Source organism: Battus philenor, unplaced genomic scaffold (assembly GCF_028537555.1).
Source record: "Battus philenor isolate CCGP_79_NKW_IND1 unplaced genomic scaffold, ilBatPhil1.0.hap1 SCAF_8, whole genome shotgun sequence".
In the NCBI taxonomy this organism is placed as follows: domain Eukaryota; kingdom Metazoa; phylum Arthropoda; class Insecta; order Lepidoptera; family Papilionidae; genus Battus; species Battus philenor.
Genome location: NW_027181748.1, coordinates 8393958 through 8410559, shown reverse-complemented (window position 1 = coordinate 8410559; position 16602 = coordinate 8393958). Strand labels below are relative to the sequence as shown.

Genomic DNA, 16602 nt, shown 5'->3' with positions numbered 1-16602 from the left:
CTCATTAACAATAAGTAACCAATGACGAAAACTTTTAAGAAGTGTAGCCTAAAATGAGAATATCAAATTAAATTTTCTTCCTTCTATGCGAAACTGTACTTAATATCGATTTAAAAGAAAAGTTTATAGACCAAAAGTTGTCGCTGCCGCACGCACATTGGCCGTGGGCCAAAGTTTTGGCCGCTGCGTTCACTAACAACTTTATTATGCATTACCCGGTGTCGTGTTAACCTAAATAAGCAACAGTTCACTTGCCAAGTTTTAGCTTTACATTTTTATTAGATGATGCTTCTATCGTCACGTGCTAGCAATTAACAAGCTTATTAGGCATTTTGTAAATATTAAATACAGCCTAAAAATTTCCGTCGGTGCTTCAGAAAGGTGTAATTGAGGTTATGTTAGTTAACAACGTATTCATTTAGACTGAAATAAATAAAAATCACTATGGTACATTTTGTTTATACATTTGTCAATAGCCTTTTTATTTATCATTGAAATCATATTATATTACACTTAATCCAAATGAGTTCTAAACAATACTTTGTACTGTTTTGAAGATGTTAATGCTGTTATCCCTAAGGCTTTTGCGGCTTCGTCGGAAATGAGTTCACGAAGCGGAAGGGTCCGTGAACTATACTGTAAACTAAAGCATTCGTGTTTCCGAAACTACATTTGACACTCTGATGAAGGATGAGGCAGTTAAGACGAGACAACACATGTAACAATATTTGATGTCGGTACGTCATCGCTGAACACATTTGTGTTGAGGCAGGTATAGCTCATGCTCTGATTTTTAATGCCGTCATTGTCATCAGAGATCACTATCCATAGCCAGAAACCTTAACGACTAAGGAGGTTATACCACATCCACCACCCTCCATAACAGACAATAATATACAATGATGATTATAACGACGATGATGATGATTAAGAAGACGAAGACGACGACGATGGTGGTTATTGTGGTGACAATGATAACAATAAGGATAATTAACACTTATAATATATTTAAGGCCTTTGCGTATTGTTAACATATAAACCGCATGCGTGTAAAAATTATAAAACTAAAGCCTCTTAAATTGTCAACTTATTTCTTTTGTACATTACGCGAATCAGCGAGCTAACTAATTATAGCGATTAGACAACGGTCTACGATTTTATTCAATATCTATGTTGTTATCCATGTCATTAGTGATCAGGTGTCCAAAATAGATCCGGGATGGACCGCTGCAAGCATGACAATACTTAGCAGTACCGTTTGAATTAAATTTGCTTTCATTATAAAGAGTTGCCTACATCGCATGTCTACGGCAGTGTATAGAAGAGTACCTATAGTTTTCACAACTGGCACTCAGAGAATACCGTGGGACTTAAACCGTAAGAGACCGGCATAATTCTTTCGTTGCACCAACTCTTCTGGTATCAGGTAAAAAATTTCGTCCCGAGATAATACAGGATATATCCCCTACCTCTATATATTTTTGAATATATACGAGTAAGTAGTACAGTAGAGAGTTCTAATTGAAGGCACCGCAGTTGAAATAACTATGCTAATGAGACATGCATCTCGTAACTCGCAGGATATTTTGTTACGAAATTCTAACACGCACTATTATAGGCAGATGTATCCACGTTTATGGTAATCACTTCTTTATTTGGGAAAGGTAGTGTACGACAGATTGTATAGTAATTTTGATTTATTATTGCATCTTGACTCACACCCAAGCTTGGAGTATTAGGCTAAAAACTAAGGTGCTTTTATGTCTCCTTGTGTTACTTTCGTATGTAAGTCATTTATAAGTATCAGTTGTTCCCAAACTTTCTTTCATATTACAAGTTCTACGTCTTCTTACCTTTTAAGCAGTAGTTATAAAGTTATTTCTGACAGCTGTGGATAGTAAAAAGTATGTTCATAGGTGGTCAATCTTACAAGAAGATATGGATTTTATGATTGGTGGGTATAAATGATCTTTAAATAGTATACGTGTGATTATTAATATTTTATCATCATCATCATTTTAAATGTAAAACGTTCACTATTAGATATAGGCTTCTTTCAAAGATTACCAATAGCACCGGTTTGAAACGGTTTGCATACAATGATATCCGACGACCTAAACAAGGTGTTCCGTCTTCGTTGTAGACGTATTAGGCTGTACTTGCCAGTCAGTGGTTTCTACTTTAAAACTTTGAGGCCTAATTTTTCTATGTACTTTTAAACGAATATGTGTCTTTAATGAAATATTTTTAAATAAAGAATAAGACAAATCCTTTGCCCTCTCAATATTCAGTTATTAGTGAAAAACCTTTAAAAAAGTAGATTGAGATCCTATAGATGCTGCCAGGATGAGTTCCTGGAAGGGTAGGACTTGGATTCTGTAGACAGCGTTCTAGCCGCTGGTGATTTCAAAATTAAAACTTAAGACAAGTACAGCGAAATTTTCGGTTATTGCCAGAAAAAACGGCCATAACCTAGAACAATTGTAATGTCATTATCCCTTAAAATGGTTGGTCCAAATCCGTTCCACTTTTAATACAAACTTCATGCTGTACTCCGTGATGCGTCTGAGGAACAAGTTGTGTAGTTATTTATTACCTTGTTGTACAAGTAATAAATATAACCTACAAATTTTTAAAACCCAATACAGAAGTTCCATAGCGTAATTAGATAAAATCATCAATTCAGGCGCAGGACATCTATGGATCGGTAGGAAACGGTCATCTTTACATAATTAAAAAGACTATGTCATTGAAATTGTACCCAGGATCCATGTCAAAATAACTTTCAGTTAAGTAGACACAGGTAAAATTAATAATCAATTATTTAATTACATTATTCATTTATATAAATAAAAATTCGACATCGTAAATATGCAGATGTCATGAATACTTAACATGAAACGTGGTTTAACTTAGATTTACTTCATAACCAAGAATAAAGTTCTGACTTTGTTTTTGAGTCGCACATAGAATTTCAATTAAATTCGAATATCCCGAAATTGAATAATGTTATTTTAACTTGTAATAAATTAGTCAAAAGAAAAGTTGTAATCACATTTATGTTTAAGTTTAACCATTAACATTATCATTATCATATCAGCCGCTAGACGTCCATTGCAAGGTATTCCTTATAAAAGACCTAATGACCTGCATTAAAGATCGCCACGATCACCGGTCTTGCGCTGCCCGAATCCAACGAGTTCCCGCGATCTATACTACGACGTCAGGTTTACCTAATGGTCAGTCTGCCCACGCTGTGCCTACCGGCTCGTGGTCGCCACTATAAATATACATAACTAATCTCGAGAAAGGCCAATGAGGTTCGCGCTCATGTCCATAAATGGGGCGCCAGACAGGGAAGTACGACCCATTACTGAGCATAAGAGGGGAGTCATTTGGTTAAACTAGGGACTTTCGGATACTAGGCCTCATAGTAGATGATAGGCTCACGTTCAACAGTCAAATTAAGAATGTTAACAGGAAGGCCCAGGGCCTCTATCGTCAGCTGTGCCGGGTCGCGAAGGTACCTTAGTGTCGGAACTCGGAGATAATCAGGACGATGTATCTGACGTTGCTAGAGGCGACTATTTTGTAGGCAGTGAGTGCATGGGTGCTGGCGACTAGGAAGCTGCTGGTATGTAGGTAGTTCGGCGAGGCCGCGGGACCTTCGGGTCTATGAAGCAACTCGTTCATTTTGAATAAAGCGTGGGAATTCTCGACAGGAGGTGAAAACTGGGACCTGGAGCTATCGGTCAGCTACTTGAGATTACCACATCCATCTGGTCAGGTTGGTGTGGAGTTCTTCTGCTTGGAAGATGATGTGGAGCCGGCCCAACCCGCCACCGTGGCTGCCGATCTGGTGATTTACGTCGAAGGCTAATGCATTGATCACAATGTGGTTGCAGCGTTATGAGTGATGCAGGGCGCCGCAGAGCTCTACGGTAAGAAACTGAAGTTAGGCAAGTTCTGCATTGTATTCCAAGCAGAGCTGCCTTAAGCGGAAAGTCGGGAATATGCAGCCAAAGAGTCAGCGCATTCTTGTTTCATACTTAGCGACTCACGGCTCGTCCTAAAAACTATCGCGTTATCTAATTTTACCTCCATCCCTTATCGACAAGTAAAAGAAAATGTTATAAAAGCAAGAGAAAAAGGGAATATTATAAATAGGTATTGTCTTGATGAGAGGCGATGTGTGAAAGGATTATGAATAAACGAAAAGAGAATGTAATATAATGTGATGGACGTATGAAGATAGAAAAATAGAAATTGTGAAGGATGAGAGAAGAGAGTGCCAAAAATATATGTTAAAAAAATTATGATGAAATAAAAGTCTCTGTTATTTTAAGATAGGCGCGAACGAGAGATTTTCGAAAACGAGGATCTTTGAAAAAACACCCATAACTATATTTATATGGTTTTTTATTTAATGTTTTTAATTTTAACTTTGTTTTGCAATCCATTCACAAGGTGAACAGACGACCTTGCTAAGGTTGTCGGAAGATGCTGCATGCATGCATACCTCTTCCAACCGGTTCTATTGGAGAACTATAGTAAAGATCCATAGTAAGGTATGTCCAGCTGTGGAATTCTATGGCTTAAATGAAGATTTGTTGTTATTTTTAAACAATTTTTAAAGAATTTTTTAAACTGGTAAATAAATTTAATAGAATATATACTAGCTTAAGAATAGCTATTGAACAAGCAAGGATTACTATTTACAGCAATAGGTCGTATTCAGATTCCCTAGAGATGTAGATTTTGTGCGAATTATTTTTGGTGTAACTGTTTACTAACTGCGAAGAAGAATCGTAAGGTAGCTGACAAAAATCTTAAAATATGTGACTACGTATAACCCACGTTAAGCTTGTGATCGGGATTACGGCCTGTGTCCTCTCTGCGAGGTTTGTGTAACACCTGTGCCAACAACACAAGTCTAAAATGCATACAAAGTATATTTATACTTTAAAAACTAACAGTGAGCAAAGAAACACAAAAGAAATAAAATATAATCGAATATATTTTACAGATAAAATCAGATTTATTCGAAAAAAAATACAGGTTTTTTGTCGCATATTTTTTCTTATTGAATAATATCTGTTCTTTTTCTTTATGATACGAAGAAATATTTTAAAAATATACGATGAACAGGCAAGGGAAATTAACATTTAAACTAAGTTCTTATATAAAATAGAAACAAAAACAAAATGAGGAGTACGCATTTCTCTGAAAAATGGTTGATTTAATAACGATAAGCCACAAAACATGGGTCATAATCTGTTCACGTCACGTTTTGTCATAACGAGAAAATACGCATTGTTTGTAGCAGGTTAAGCCTATAGGCATTTTTTGGTAAAACGCATATGCTATAGCGTTGAGAAGACAATTTTCGCTATACGACCAGTTATACTTTTGATTTGAATTGAAATTAAACATTGTATACCCGTGTGTTATTGTTTTATAACTTGGGTTGAAGTGAAATTAGCTATCGTACAGAACTTTTGGGCCTTAACAATTCTTGTAGGGCTTAGAAAATTTCGTTCACACTAAACTTAAAAACATGTATGTGTATTTGATTTTTGGTAATATGTCGGGGAATAAATAAATAAATTAATAGACACACACAAAGGAATAAATATTAAGAATGAATAATTAAATAAATAAATATTAATACAAAGGTCATATATAATCACCAAAGCTTTGAACACCACGATCTTCTCTGCTTCACAACGACAGGGCCACCTCGAAGACGTCAAATCGAACCGTTTCCCGCTTCCACAAAACATGCTGGATCATGTTACTTCATCGTACTTACCTCTTTCCTCTACAAAGACAATGGACCCCTTCCCTTCCGGTTTTGAGGCTTACGGGACAAAAAAAAGCTAACACAACGGATCGAAAACCCTTGTAGGTCTTAAAACATGTACATTACATATATAAATGCATTAAAAATTTGCCGCAGTGCATTGACCACTGTCACATTTACTATTCTATGCAGTATTAATTCCGAAGAGTAATGTACGATATGCCCCAAAGGTAGTATTTCTTTCAAAAATATTAGTAATATCCCACTGTTTCACCTTTCATTATCATTTTAGCCGTAGAAAGTCCACGGTTAGACATAGACGAGAAGCCTAGGTTTTCACTAGGATCGGTTGAAGGCGGCTTAAATCCAACGTCTTCCGATGACCTTAAAAAAGTAGTCCGTTCACATTGTCGGTGGACGTCTTGTATTGCACTTGCCGCTACGTGGTCTCATTCCAGAATGTTAAGGCTTCAGCAGCTATCTTTTTTCAGAACTTTGTAGCCTCTTCGCTGCCACCTCCACTTTTCAATCCGCTGGTACATGCCAAGTACTTTCATTCGTATGCGGATATCCTCATTCCTCATTCGATCTCGTCGAGAGAATCATGAGTGAGAAGAATCTCAATCGAATTTAATGCTAACCGACCTTAAATTTGGTGAAGCGATTAATGCTAACAGAAAAACAAAATTCATCAATGACAACCCTTTCGTACGTAGATTCTTATCAAAGTGAATCTGTTAAAAATTTTCAATTATATTAATATTGCAATTAATCACATGTATTTAATTGAAATAGTTTATGTAAAATAACAGATGGGGAAACAAATGAAGAATATCATACATGGCTGTACTCTAAATATACTTAATTATGTAAAACCTTATGTTGAGCATAATTTTAAAAACTAAAAAGAATAAAAAGAATGAACGTGATAAAAACTGGAAAGATGTGCTTTACTTAAACTTACGCTATAAATTCTTTTTTAATTCAGTGGATGAAAATCTTTAGTGTGATAACATAAATGTCCATAATAAATAACTAAAAATTATCTAAAGCTTATGCGTAAGTTGATAGCAAAAATGGTGTTATTTACAAATGAATATATTTTGGCTAAATATATGAAAGCTAATAGTGTATGCAAGTATAATTTTTATTCAAACTGGATGCTTAACAGATAATATTCTTAATAGTTTTTTTTCTTAATGAATAAACCGTTGGTGGTTTGTGGAATATCACCTGTGTTGTATAATTCGTTATTTTTTGAATGGATCATGTACGTTAAATAACCGATGACCACTCGTCTGACCATCGCGACCGTCGCATGCGTGAGCGGGAAAGAAGCACATCGTTGCGATCTGCGTCACGCCTCCCGTACCGTGCCGCGGCATTTATTGCCGCGCGACCCGTTGCTTCGCGCGTACATGACTTAGTAACAGTAGCAAATGAATGTCGTGTGTGCGAATCAGTGTTGAAATTCTGGATGTTTTGTTTCAAACACAATCATGGGTGGACTAATTGTGCTCTTGTTTGTGATATCGCAAAGTTTCGTTATCGCAGAAAGAAAAATGACTATCGCCGAGAAACTTCAAGAGGACGTAGATCTCTCGCAGGTATTAACTTAAAAACTTTCGCTCTACTTTGGAGCGTTGATTTAAAACAATCTTTTGTAGAGTCTATTTAACTTATTTTAGTTTTTTTTTAACTTAACATGTTTTGGTAGTTTTTATTTGCTTTTGGGAATTTAATAATTGTTGAAGTTGGTTAAGTTTTTGTTCATTTTCGTTATTGTTATTATTGTACGTGTAAATAAATTAAGTACACCTTAAATAGTTATAAAAATAGAAGTTATTTAAGGGTATGTAAAATTGGTAATGATTCATTTCCAAGTCCCAAAATATATTCGTAACGAAACAATGCTTCACTTTATTTTTTTAATGAAAACCTTATTTTGCGTTTTATTTATGTAAATGAACATGGTTCAGCATGGTTATTTGCTATTAATAAATTTTTTAACTATAATTTACACATAAGTATATTGTTTACGCTTTGTATGTACAAAAAGTCTTTTAATCGAATTAACGTGCTCTGCTGTGTGTTTACGTAAGCCCTTACAAAATAGGTAGGCAATTCTCTGTACATAATTAGACAAAACAGGATAAAAGGAAAATTAATTTTTGAGCATTAAGTAAACAGCAAAAAAATTAAACGACCTACAAAAGCTTGTCAAATGGGGTCCAATCCGTCAACGTACAACTTTTCTCGTTAAATAAAGAAAAAAAAATTGAATTATCGTTTGGCCGCCTAAATAACTTAAACAGATTCAAAAACAAAATAACCTTAATTTCTGAAAACTAAGTATACGACCGTACTCATAACTCAAAAATAGTTTTCTTTGTGTATACTTAATAATGTTTGTTGGATTTTTCAAAATATTTTTATATTAAGAGAATGAAAAAGGGACTTATTGACTTTTTATAATAATTAAAACTCATTATTTGCGTCATAGCTTTGTTATATAAATTAAGATTTGTAATTTCTTGACTACTTTTCCCATGTTGTTTAAAAAATATCGTATAAGAGCGAAAGGAAATAACCGATCGTGAAGACTGCGCCATATTCGAGACTTAAAAATCAGCATGAAAGTTAATGACTTGGATTTAACAAAGTATAATAATGTCGGCATTTTATACTAAAAATTTAAATCATATGTTCTTTCCGACTAGTGTATTAATTATTATGGATGAAAACCGTTCTATTGGAAATCTATATGGGATGCCTTTGTCCAGCTGTCATTATCATCTCAGCTGTATCGAAGAAGTCGACTTTTTCGATACAGCTGAGATGATAATGATATTATATAATGGTTGAAATGTTAATGTTGAATTTTATTTATTTAACTGCGCATATATCGGAACAAATAGGTTACAAATTAGATACCTCATTATTTCTTGAAAATTTTGATTCATTTTCATTTAGTTTTTGGTCTATAACAAAAAAATACTCATATATATTAGATACGTACTCATTTATATTATTAAGAATTTAAGCAAAAAAAATTGTCATTGTGTACAACGTAACTTACACACCTCATTGTCTTTTTCGATTATATAATAAATAATATATATAGGGATGTTACTTATTATTATATTATATAATATATAATATATATAGGGATGTTACTTATTATTATATTATATAATATAATAATAAGTAACATCCCTTTTGAGGTTGTAACTTTTTAGTATTTTACATAATTTATTCTTATTTGAATTGTACAATGTGCAGTCTGTATCGACTGAAAAAAAATATGTATTTGACTAATATCATCAATTGAATACCGCTGTCTTCAATTTAGTTAAAACTATTCTTGTAGAGGTCTACAGTGTCTTGCTTAATTGAAGAGACGGGTCAAACGATTACATCCGCCAGTGGTATAACTTTAAGAGAAATCTTAACTGGCATAGTTTTGGACTTGGACTTTTATAATAAGGGACAGCTTTTTTAAAGTCAATTACGATTCCTCGCCCATTGCGCAGTAAATACCTGTTTAACGGGTTTTGATTACTTTCCTTTTTGTATGTTTATAATTTAGTGCTAACTTTTACTTGTTTTAGTCATTTACACTTATTTACTATTTACAACAATTTCTCTTGGGCCTGTGTCTAATTCTAACTTTTAAGTAAAATTATAGGATTAACAATTACTACTCTTTATCTTAATTACTTATTTACTATATTTTTACATTGATATATAACTCGTATATGTGCGTCATTTATAATCCATATAAATTTACGGCATTTGGAATTTTTTTATTCCTAATTTAAAGCTGTAGACGGATAGGTTACCCGTAATGAGCACAAACAAAGCGAAAGACAAGCGATCTCGTGGACGCTCTCTAACAAGATGGACAGATGTCATTAAAACTGCTACTAAAAGTCAATAACTTATTGCTTTCAACCCACCAAACACCAAGCTGTATGGCAACGCATATTGCCTTGTATATTTTTCATAATTAAACTAACTTTATGTAATCTGTCCTTATTAACGATTATGTAACTGTTTAAGGATAAATTATTTAAAAGATCATTGACGTTTTCACGAAAGCTGGTCGGATAAAAACACCATTTAAAAAAGAGCAACAAATATCTTTGATATAAAAATGTAGACAATGTTCATACTGTCATAAAACATAAATATGCGAAGCATTCTATCTAAATCGTTTGAAGCATTTATGTACCGCTCATGTTACATCTTTCAAGAAGTAATTGAATTGGACAACGGGTCCTTTATTTAATCACAGAGCAGTTTAATATCATTTGATGCCCCCACGTTAAAGAATGCTTAGATCAAATTTCATGAATTTCAATACATATTGTATTATAAAGCGAAGGCTCTTTTTTAAAAAAGAAACAAAATACTAGGATATGTTAACCTAGAAGAATGATGACAGTGTATCAGAAGTTGGGTAAGAGAGTTAAAAAAGATTACGTAAAGTAGTTGAATGTACATTTTTCTGTGAATATCGCGCAATAATAATTACTTAAACATTTTTTTGGATTGTGTTTTATATTTTACTAAATTTTATGTATTGTACTATATAGACGCATATCGTATGGTAGGTCCTTCCCCAAAGATATTTTTGGGTTATTCCCCCATGGATAGTTATCCACAAATTGAGAATTATATATAAAAATACTGTATTCTGGGAGTCGAACGCGCGTGTTACGATCGCAAGTCTCAGTCCTCTACCGCTGGGCCACTGGTGCTTGATTATTATTACTATCATTGAATTGACATGACACGAAAAAGTGTCAAAAATAACATACACTTAGCTACGAAAATATTCGCTAAACGCCTGAACGCAGAATTGGAAATAAAAGTAATCCTTTTGTAGTTTAATAAATTTTGTAAACATACTGCAATATAAAACAGGATCATCATTTTATATGGCAGTATTTTTTTATTATATTGCGATGCAAATATTTTCAATAATACGCAGCGCAATTAAGTTGAACGTACAGAAAATGCGCAATAAAATGTTGACCAACCATGCACAAAACATCTGATCTCGTATTTTGAGTAAACGTTTTTTTTATTGTCACTTCTACTTTACTATTTAACTGTTTTAAAGAATACGTTCCGAAACAAGGATTTTCCGCTTTTATCTATCTTGCAACGCTCTTGGCCACAGGGTAAACAGTTGAGTGCACAGTTTTTCTATGCCTGAGTCCATTATTTTTATTATTTTTTTTTTTAATATGGCCCGCTTACATTTTTACAACTTACAAGAATATTAAGTTTTAACACTAATTTAGCATTTGATTTTCTAACTTAGTTTTTGTTTCGCATAAAATTAAATCTCTGTGTTAAGCAATGTCGGCATCTTTCCCCTTCTAGAAGAGCCATCGGCCAATCCCTCGGATGATCTATATATTAGCTTTTAAGTCCGCTAATCACGGTTATATAAATATTTAATTTAAACAACCTAATAAGAAGCCTAAATACTACGAAGTTATGTTATTTGGTACTGCGCTACGCAACTGTTAGAAACAGTCGTTTTGAATAGAAGCTTTATTAGGGTGATATATATGTCATTTATCAGCAAAAAGCTTTAACGCTCATATACCCAGCTACAATCATCCTGTATAATACCAACATTATAACTTCCGTACAAAATCTGCAACGATAGATAGTAAACAATAATTGATTTGAATAAATAGTTATCTGAATTTTGACAACGCTTTTGACGTATTTTGTTATGTATTATTCCTGAAATCATTGATTTTTGGGTAAGGTAACTTGCATTAATTGGTAGCAAATAACCTTTACCTTCACCACTTTTACGCCAACAACCAAAATCGCCCTGTATCCATACTAAAAATATCATTTAACCATTACCTAACATTATACGAGTCTAAAGTTTTGTCTCGCGCACGAAAAAATGTACAAATGTTTTTACGTTACTTTCATTAATGAACTTAAAAAGTATGATATTTTTAAGCTATAGAAATTGAGAGACACGCCGGAAAATACATAACAAAAATAAAAGAAAATTATTATGCATAGTCGTTGGTGAACGCTGGATTATTCATATACTTTGATGAAATTTTACGTTTCACTTATATTAATGAATTTAATAATAATTAACCATACTTAAAGTGGCTTATACTTTAAAACTTGATAAGTAATTTTAAAATTTTATCTTCATATCGACTTCCCGTCTTTGTTTCCGTAGCTTTAAGTGCCGACTAACAATCGAATAAGAATTCGTTATAATATACATATGCATGCATGTATGACACATCTTTAGCTACTTCGAATTCAACTCACGTCTGATTATAGCTTGACACTTTTTCAAACTAATATAACCTAACTTATTTTAACATATATATATTTATATGTGTTAGTCATTTAAAAAATAAAACGGTTATTATTATTGATCCCTTTATCGGAATTTATAAAGTAGTTTAAAAAACAGTAATTTTAAATAAATATAAATAACGTAAATGTATTGGAGATATCAATATTATTCCGTAAAAGAGGGTTGTGTAATAATGGAGTAATTCTGACTATATTCATAAAAAAACTATATTCAATATTGAATTTACCTGAATGATATCCAGTATAAATATTTTAGACGCGTATGCTTATCGATCTACTGCTCACAATGTGAAAATGTCGAACATGTTCGTTCACGTGATCCTGGCAGATACTTGGGATAGAAGTCATGTTTATATTCAAAACGAATACCGATACGATGCTACGACGACGGTTCCTCCAAGTTCCTTCATAAATGATGTTAAAGGTAGCCGCTATAAACATTTCTATTTTGTTTTCATTTAATATTACTTCACATCACGGGTTGACTGATAGATAATTTCATAATAAAATAATCCAGGTGAAGCTATTGACGTATTTTCCATAATGTAAATCATTTATTATTGTTAATAATAAATAACTTATTTAGGACGTGCAAAATGTTTTGAGACTGTGATCGGCTTTGCCGAATTCCATCTCTATTTTAAGTCAGTTAATAGAAGCCTCCGGGACTGAATAAACTTTAGAAGTGTACAACATACAAATCCTTGATAAGCAGACTTTGACTGGTTGTTGTGAAATTTAATTACAGTTTAATTAAACATCTCTTGTATTTAATTATCTTAGTTATGTTTTATTTATTAAGTTATTGATGAAATGATACTATTTTGATAGTGATATTTTGAATAAAACACACTTATTTTTTTTTAAATGACTTTTTGCTTCCAAATCTTCAAGAGGTCAATGACAATGACTTGTCAAACACTTTCAGCATAGAGGTTGTAGAAAAATTACATCGAAGGCTAGTGATATTGAGTGACCACCAGGGAGACCAGATTTGTCGCATTGTGATTTTTTATGTGATCATCTCGAGAACAGAGTCTTCTGTAACACTCCGAAAACATTGAATGAATGCAAAAAATTCGAAAAAAAAAATAGTGGTAGTAGTAGTTTTCAAAAATCTCCAGTGTTATTTAAAAGAATGTCACCGGATATCTGGAGGACTTTAATATTCAAAAAATTAATTACATTCCTTTCTTTTCTTCCTAAAAATATATATTCGTCTAAGCACTAGAGGTATTTTTATATGATTTTCATAAGTTAACTTTAATTTTGCCTACCCTTTATTGTATTGTAATGAGCTCGCTTGGTGAATTATGACTCGTACCGACACACTGAGACTTGTGTTATAGCTGTGAGTACATAATACTAAACAAAATTGTTTTGTCCGAACTAGTCAGATTAAAATAAAATATTACAGGCGCTTAGCAACGGATAGTGTTACATAAAAATAACTTATGAGGGAATATGCAGATATGTGTAAGAGAATAAAACCTTGCTGAATGCGTCACTCAAGGCGCAATACGTGACAGGCGGTCTCGATGCGCGCTGTTATGTACTGGGCATCCATTTAGGTTATCGCCTTACCCCGTCATCCCCTGTTGTATGGCTGCAGTGCTTGTAAAAGTGCAGCATTGCGAAACGTTTTTCTAACGATTGTATTATCCAAGTACGTTATATTTTCTAGTTGTGTAGGTTATTTAAGAATTGTAACTATTACATGACAGTATTTTTTATTATTTGTCGCTCTAAATTTTTGTGTATACAATTTGTAACATTTCAAGAGATAAATGCACCCCTGGTAAAGTTCGTATAAGTCGCACAGGCCATTTATTACGTCATCGTTGTTAATTTATTGCTGTTGCCCTATTCAATAAAAATAGATGAGCCGTGGTTAGTATGCCAGAACTTGGACAATGTAACTAAACATTTGGCATCATTTCGTACAAACGTTCCAACGATAAGTATGAATTGTGTTTGAAAAAAATCTCTTTATAAATTTTATCAATTTGCTTTAAAATTTATTTCGTAACTTAGGTAATTCGGTGCTACTTTAGAGAAGTGCAATAATTAATGGCGATTTGGGTTCATAGCTTTAGCAATTGTTTTACGAAATATATAACATTGAAATGGATAGCATAGCCGAACGCAGTCTCTTCCTGAGAGAAAACTTGTACGCTAACAGAAGAGTTATTGAGAAATAAAAAAATGACATATGAGGCTTCTAATAAAACTAGGTTAAATTCTGATCACAAAGAGAAATGTGAACGTCAACTCTTGTTAATACAAGATAGAAGTATTGCTAGACTTAACATTCAGTGTTATCACAGGCAGTACTGACCGACCAAGTCGTAGTTCGCCCTCCTCAGGTAGCCTAGTAGCGGAATGCTTAACAGGTATTATCGAGGATTAACTACCCAAGCTGAGGTTTCCGCGGAAACCTTAAGCTTAATTTAGCCCCTCCATGTAGCCTCCGCCGAAGAGCTCGGCGGTCCAAGCTGTTACTTCACGGATGCCCACGAGCTTTGCTAACTTAAAAAAAGGTTTCTATCTGTTGCAGACTCTGCTCTCTGCCATTTCGAATTCACGGATATAAATTTATGACATGATTTGTGTAGTATAGCAATAAAATGGCTAAGATTTAGAATACTATTAGCGTTTGTGTTTTTCATGATGTACTATATTTATGCCGGAAACGGATTTACTTAGTGTCCTTGATTAAAGGTTTATTTAAATATTTAAATGTATTCTTATTGGATTGTACATCTTAAGGAAATTACAGAACATAGACAAATTATTTTATAAAAAATTTACAACTTAACAATGTTAAAGGATTATTAGCTGTCACTTATATTATTAGCTGTTATATAAATAGCGAATTTGCTGATCACATGTTTTTTTTCAATATTTTCATTTTAGCCATAGGAAATTCACTGCTGTGACCTGGCTTCCCCATAGTTTTCCAATAGGAACGGTTTGAAGGTTACCAAGATTGTTAGTCCACCATGAGGATGGACGTCCTCAAGGTGGACTAACTCGTGGTGACTAGGTGGACTAACAGAGCTCGCCGAACTTGCCTTTTCACTGATTTAATATTTTAATTAAACGCGAATCTAAAATGATAAAACGTCATCTAATGAAATAGGAATTTTTAAAAAATATCTTTAAATCTTTAAAGCTCATTACAAACAAGTGGAAATACTATAGGCTTAGACGTTTTATGACAAAGCTTACCCTTAGACATGCGAAATTCTTTTGGCGGCGGTCGATGTTTTAAATAGTTGGCCGATTAGACTATTTGCAATTTAAATGAACTGCTTGCAGCCAACTTCGATCACGTTAAAGTTCATTTACACGAACAAATAACAGGGAATTTCCAGAAACGAGAATGTATCATGTTATACATATATATACATATGTGTACATAGGTATATTTATTTTATTGGATATTTTTTATACTTTCAAGTGATGACAGTACCAATTATTATTTTGGTAATTTATGAACCTAAGCTAGAGTATTTTCATGTTGCCGATGTATTCTTATACAACATTATATTATTATTAAAAAAAAAAGATTTTATACTACAATCATCTATCCACTGAGTTTAATGTTAGTTCTTCTCAGTAGGTGGCGTGTTAAGAACTAACGTAAATTAAAATTTAAGCTTACGATTGTAGATGATTGAGACGATCTTGTATAATAAAGTTACTTTGACTTTTACACGTTTGCGCGTGAACGCCAGTGCTTTAAAACAGCATATATAGATAGCCCAAAAGCTGATTGTAATAATTTTAAGATAATTTGAAAAACAATGGCACATTAATAACTAGAACTCTGTGACTTTTTTTATAAACTGAAAAGTGTCATGGATGTATAAACATTAATAGATATAATTACTTCGCCAATAACGAAGCACATATTAATCAATCCAACTGAAATATTACAGTAAACTTAGAGAAAAGAAAATATTACATTATGAACTATGAGTAGTGATAAGAACTAAGATAGTTCATACGTAGATGTACTTTTTTTCACTAACATAATTATTGTAATGGTAACTTTTGCTTATATAGTAGTCCATTAGCGTTAAGAATTCGCAGTGAAAAAATATTTATTATCCGACGGCCTGTCCACGCCCCGTAACCAATCAAATCGTTCCTCATTAGATTTTAGAAAGTATGCCGTGAATTTGACTTTTTAATTATGAACAATTCTTAAAGCGAATGTACTGCAGTGTTTTGTTTAGCATTGGCCTTTACTACCTACAATACGGTGATGTTGAAAATTACATACTAATAGGGTGATTGGTTATAATATATATGTGTAAAAGCTTTAAAAAGCTGAACCTGTAGCTCATTTGCTGTCAATTAATGTACGATACAACCTATCCGAAAGTGAATGGATTCATAAATAATAAATATTG

The 16602-nt window shown here is 33.1% G+C and overlaps 1 protein-coding gene across 1 annotated transcript in view; it reads left to right on the top strand.

Moving 5' to 3' along the window:
- Window positions 1-7209: 7209 nt before the first annotated feature.
- Fas1 (fasciclin 1) overlaps window positions 7210-16602 on the top strand; it is a 36969-nt gene continuing 27576 nt past the window's right edge. Inside the window, exon 1 of the mRNA XM_068774898.1 lies at window positions 7210-7410. Coding sequence (XP_068630999.1) covers window positions 7303-7410 — 108 coding nt within the window. The 5' untranslated portion in view covers window positions 7210-7302. The remainder of the gene's footprint in view (window positions 7411-16602) is intronic.